Source organism: Limulus polyphemus, unplaced genomic scaffold (assembly GCF_000517525.1).
Source record: "Limulus polyphemus unplaced genomic scaffold, Limulus_polyphemus-2.1.2 Scaffold6495, whole genome shotgun sequence".
NCBI classification, from domain to species: domain Eukaryota; kingdom Metazoa; phylum Arthropoda; class Merostomata; order Xiphosura; family Limulidae; genus Limulus; species Limulus polyphemus.
This window is the reverse complement of record NW_013672105.1, coordinates 15,365-21,234: the sequence shown is the minus strand read 5'-3', so window position 1 is coordinate 21,234 and position 5,870 is coordinate 15,365. Positions and strand designations below refer to the sequence as shown.

Below are 5,870 nucleotides of genomic sequence, written 5' to 3'. Positions count from 1 at the left end.
CTTCATGCCTATGAGCTCAATAATTACCCACACTGGTCCCCACAACCTTGCATAATGTCCTGTCACACCACAAACCTTCTGTACAGTTTCTGGTACGCCTTTGTGATCCAGCACCTTGATACTCACAAGGGTTTGCTGAGATGCAGAATCTATGACAAAGTTGCACCTTTGGCCATCCAGCTTTTCTGTCATGTAGACACTATGTGTGCTTGCCATTTTACACTTAGCTGTTGGGACTTTCACGATGGGGGTTGGTGGGCGTCCCTCAGCACCAACCACTACTGGTTTCCCGAAGCTGACTTATTGGTGGATTCTTCTTGCACTGGCTTCTCATATGTCCTTGCTCTCCACAGTTCCAACAGCCTTTCTTGGTAGCAGCCTTTCCCGTCATGGCATCTTCCCTGTGTTGAAGTTCCAGCATTGAGCTCTCTTGTGCCCAGGTTTGTTACAGTGCCAGCAAAGTCCCTCAAACTTCTCTGAAAGCTGCCCTTTTCTGGCCTTGAATCCTGACGACTGTACCAACCTTGGTACCTCTGTGCTGGACTTAATGTAGGATTTGAATTCAAGAGCTCTGGCCATTGCATCCTGCATGGTAGAGGGGTGTGCTTGCTTCACTTGTATCTTCAGTTGTGGACTGTCTAAGGCATCTACACACTGTTCCCTCAGCAACAACTTGAGGAGATCGGGTGGTGCAGTTGGGTAGGCCTTGTGTGCCATACTTTCCAAGTCCTGTGCCAGCTCTTGCAGGCTCTCCCCTTTAGCTTGGACTCTCGTCCTAAACCTAGCCTTGTAGACTTCTGACTGATTTTGGGTTCCATACCTGAGTTCTAGAGCCGCTACCAGTGCTCTATAGTTGTGTCTGTCGTCTGCTGACAACTTTCCAAGTATTTCCAGTGGTTGTCCCTTCAAGCTAGTTGCAAGATATACTGCTTTCCGCTCCTCTGTCCATCCATTCATTTCTGCCAGTAGCTCAAATTGTGCTCTATATGCTTCCCACGGTGCTTTCCCATCGAATTCCTGTGGCTTTCTTCGTACTGGATCACCCCTATTGCTGACATTCGTATCTGGGATGTGACTTCTAACAGGACTGAAGATGTCTACATTAGGGTTTAGCTGCGGGATCTGGAAGGGGCTTGCCATTGTCTGGGGCTGATTAAGTTGATGGTTAATGTATCCTCCTTGTGTAAAAGACAATAGATCACCCTTTAATGCATTTAATTCGCTTTGAAATTTACTAATGTTTTCCATTTGTTCTTCTTGTTTCCTTTCTTGTTCCAGTTGCCACTGCTGTAGTCTCTCTTCTTGTTTCTTTTCTCGTTCTTCTTGTTTATTTTCTTTCTCCTCTAACAACTGCTGTAATTTCTCTTCTTGTTTATTTTCTTTCTCCTCCAACAACTGCTGTAATCTCTCTTCTTGTTTATTTTGTTGTTCGAGCTGTCATTGTTGCAGATTTTCTTGCAACTGCTTCTGTCTCTCTTCTTGTTTCTTTTGCTGTTCTTGTATTGCTGCCATCAAATCTGCTAAACAGTAGTTTGATTTGCCGCTTCTCGTTTTCATCTTCTCTTTTTCTTCTTATTCTTTTATTTTTTTATCCCACTTTCTGACACCAATTTGTTACGTCTCCGTTTGTTAATTGATTTCCCGTAAATTCGTTCCTACGAAACTTTAGCGACACAAGTCCTTACATAATAAAACTGGTTTATTCTTTCCGAATATAACTTTACGATACACTTAATTTCAACAATCGCGCTAAAACAAACGCTATAACAACGAACGTGCTCAACTTCAACTGCAGATCAATTACTCACTGTCTACACACACATTGTCCCGTCACGTTGTGAGCGTCTTATATATATATACCAGACTAACATATATCTAGTAAATGCTAGGGCATTCACGAAGGAACGGGATATTTCTAGAAAATAGGTGGCGTGACATTAGTCACGTGACCTCGCTGACGCAACAATACGTTACTTTAACTTAACTCGGAATATGAACCAAATACAAAGCCTGGTCTACGTTTAATCTACATTACTTTAATCCTGAAAATAATAGTTGGCCATATAAATTCATACAAAAAACATTCAATACCTAGAAATTTATCCTATGCATTATATTCAACAAAAGTATTATAGTACATCCAATCTAATATAGCGATAACTTCTTGATAAATTGTCATGACCGATACAACTCTCAAATCTCATTATTCGTAAGTCTTATTAACGTCTGATGTTTTACTCATACTTTGTGACGTTCAATCCCACTGTTCGATTTAAAGCAGCCCAAACGTTGGCGGTGTTGACTAGCTGTCATCCCATTAGTCTATCACTTCTAACTTAGAAAAGGGTTAACATGCGTAGTTCTCTAGCAGTTTTATATGAAATTAAGAAATAAAGGACTAGATCTTTGAGACATCTGGCCAGTTTAACTTGTGATAAGACAAACAACTGGGTGACAGCCTTTCACCTCCCTCTTCTCCCCTCATGTCTTCAGGTGCCAGCTTCCTTTTATACTGAGGTTAAGTTCCCTTACCATCCCCAAGAGCTCAGTAAGACTTATTCTTTAAGAACTCCATAACCACCAACTTAAACTTTAGCACTTTGAAACGAACGTAGGTTTCTTATAACTTACTTGTGAGAATATATGTCAAAGTTTCCTTCGAAATCTCCTTTATCAGTTGGGTGAGCTTCTTCGATGTAAACTGTAACGAAATCGGCCACCTCTTGGAATTCATCAATTAGCTATTAAAATAATGATATATTAATATATATATTTCTTTAACCCAATGGTTGGTAATATTCAAACATCAAACATGATGAATCGGGAATCAAACACGAAGTTCAAATCTCTATTATAAACTTAGTTTCCTCTTAGTTAATTAACAGGATTCCTAAAGAATGAAAAAAGTTATCCCTGAAGGAAACAGTACTATATACCCCCCCCCCCTAATATGACCTAAGTACTTGTACTTTATATTGATTAATCGTATTTGTTAATTGTTATAAACTGAAACTTCTGTTTATTAGTTGACTTCACTAATGTTCAAGTCCTAACAATTCTTTTGAATATTTAGTTACCTCGATGAACTCTTCCAAGGCAACCATAAACGGGGGTCAAGTACAACTACCGAAGTTTACCACTAGAGGGCGATCTGCTTTCATAAAATCAAGCAGTGAACACGACGATTGGTCTAGTGCATTCAGGAGTTTCGGGTTAGGTGCGGGTTCATGTAATGAAGCAGTTTTGAATGCATCCTGTAAAAGACTATGAAAGAAACATTGATATACTTCAGATGTAGAAATATACCATTTACACAGAATATTGTTTTAAATGATAAATAAAAAAATAAACACGCATACGAAGAAATATGAAATAAAACCAGAAAGGGTGGGGAAGCTTTTTCAGCAAGTGAACGATAACCTAAAATTGGTGAAATATCTAAACGTTTTCTTCAAAATTTCATCGAAAAACAAACAATATCTATCCCAACTAATCCATTTATACATTTATTTACAAATTGGTATTATGACAATAAATTTCTAGCTTTAGCCAGCACTCAAGTCACGTTTCAGTAAAAGTTAGTTATTTTACAAGTCTGTCTTTACAAGTGATATGTAATCTTTAACTGTTGTTCCAATCTACTACTGATAAATAACACCATAAGAATTAAGGTTCGCTCCAAGTGAGAAATAAAGCGAAAGTTTCGAATATCAAAATTTATTAGGCTAAATCACTATTCAATTCTAGGTGAAAATAACAAAGACAAGTGCAAGTTTTGTGAGAATTATCTTTTAAACATTATCGTCTGTGGATACTTACAATAAGAAAACATGGTTATTAGATACAGTAATAGTCGATGAAAAGTCGCTTCAAATTATGTAATAATTTCTATCAAAATATTTGTTTGTTTGTTTGTAATTAAGCACAAAGCTACACAATGGGCTATCTGTGCTCTGCTCACCACGGGTATCGAAACCCGAATTCTTGCGTTGTAAGTCCACAGACATACCGCTGTGCTGGGAGGCCTACCAAAAGAGATGCTAAAAATCTACAATAAGAATTGTTAATGAATTAGTCTAAACTATGAATACTGAGTGAATCATATAAAGCTTCTAAGGCTACATTAATAAGGTATCCTTACCGTTAGCGGTATTGTTAACTAAAATTGAGGTAAAATGTGGCATTATAAAACACAAGCAAAAGTACCCGTCCCCAGTGACGGGAAAAGTTTACGTTAATCTATCAATTTAAATTATTTCATGGACTTAAAAAATAATTGTGTTGCACTTGGTTTCACTCAGGACCAACCAAAGCTTAGAGCTATTTATACTGCCTAGTGCGAAAAGTAATTGTTGAGCATTTCAGTCAGGCTATAAGCTGCTCAACAATAACATACGGTAAATCTGTATTCTTATTCTTTATGTTCCATCACATTCTGAAAAGGGAATGATACTCAATTACTAACAATTTATTAATGCCTGTTCTCCAGTCATTTCAAAACTGAATGTTGAGTTTTGCCTCGGTGCGCAGCTTTTCAAACGCAGCGCAGGAAGCGGCCGCCGTAAACAGGAGGCAGACGAACGCTCGACAGACACCACGGATCGCAATACATACAAGATTAGCTTTCGTCGCGATAAGAATAAGACATTTGAATCTTAAATTTCGTCCACTTTTGTTTCTTGATATGAATCTCCCGTAAAATAGAGTTATCGCTCTTTGAAAACTATAGACAAATAAAACAAGATGTTTATCAGATTTATATTTTCAAATATCGAATCTTTCGTTACGAAACATAAGGACTCTTTCTTTCACAACAACATTATTATATTCGAGGTTCAAACACGTTCTTCTGGCAACATCAAGTGCAGAGTGAATCACAGTACAACTAGTTAGTTATTAAACACATTATAGTTTGCTAGAGTATAGTTATATTACAACACTAAAAGTATATGAAAGATTAAAATATAAAACTCACTTATGAAAAACGTTTCTCACAATGTTCGATGAAGTGCTAAATTTGAAAACGTCTTCTTGAGTAATACTAGTCTTCTTATAAATAACCTTCATATTTTTTGCCAACTTTTTCTTCAAACTTGGAAACAAGAACACCGCCACCTTAATAACGGCCATTGCGGACAGAAATAATAAGAAGCGAATCTGAAAGTATAAAATAATTGCTGTATATTTACTGTGGTTTACACCGTGTTAGTAGCGAAACTAGGGATGAAATACTGCAAGTACTCTGAACCTGATCTTTTAGGGATTACAAGCGGAACACTATAAACTGAAGTCAGGTCCTGACGAAGGTGAGTACCTGTGCTTCTCAAAGATTAATTTTACCACTGTTTATAATCGGTTGATTGTTCAAACTGAGTTCGGAACTATTTTTATTCTAGTGTCCTGCGAAAATGTTCGTATGTTCCCTAGTAAACGTAATGTAACGAATTTATCAGTATGTATTTATTTTTAATATGAACGTTGTTTGGATTGAATTTTATTTAGAAATATGCGTGACTTGTGGTATCAGGTATGTGTTGCGTATAACGAAGTTGTTATATATTTATTTTAATGTCAACGTTTGTTTCGAATAAGCTTATATTTGAGGGCGTATCTAGCTTACGGTGTTAGTTACGTATGGCGAAACTCCCGCCAATTCTCCAAGATTGTAGAATATTCGTGAACACAAGAATCAACAATATATCCACTTACATAACCAGTATTATCATAAGTTTCTAGAAAATGTGTCTCACTTATAAAAACAACAGAGAACAGAGAAGAGACAAGTCTACTAGGAAACTATTATAAACTGTGATTTTGCTAACCCTTATAAACCGGAAAATATACGACATTGACCAGGAACAGTTATAAAT

General features: G+C 37.1%; 1 protein-coding gene across 2 annotated transcripts in view; it reads right to left on the bottom strand.

Moving 5' to 3' along the window:
• The window catches only part of LOC106473772 (type I iodothyronine deiodinase-like), a 28,578-nt gene that overhangs the window by 7,858 nt on the left and 14,850 nt on the right, over window positions 1-5,870 (bottom strand). The window contains exons 3-5 of one of the 2 annotated variants that reach the window (XM_022402166.1): window positions 4,976-5,157; window positions 3,078-3,264; window positions 2,632-2,741 (exon numbers count right to left, since the gene is read on the bottom strand). In XM_022402166.1, coding sequence (XP_022257874.1) covers window positions 2,632-2,741; window positions 3,078-3,264; window positions 4,976-5,157 — 479 coding nt within the window. The remainder of the gene's footprint in view (window positions 1-2,631; window positions 2,742-3,077; window positions 3,265-4,975; window positions 5,158-5,870) is intronic. The other variant, XM_022402167.1, reaches the window with a different exon arrangement.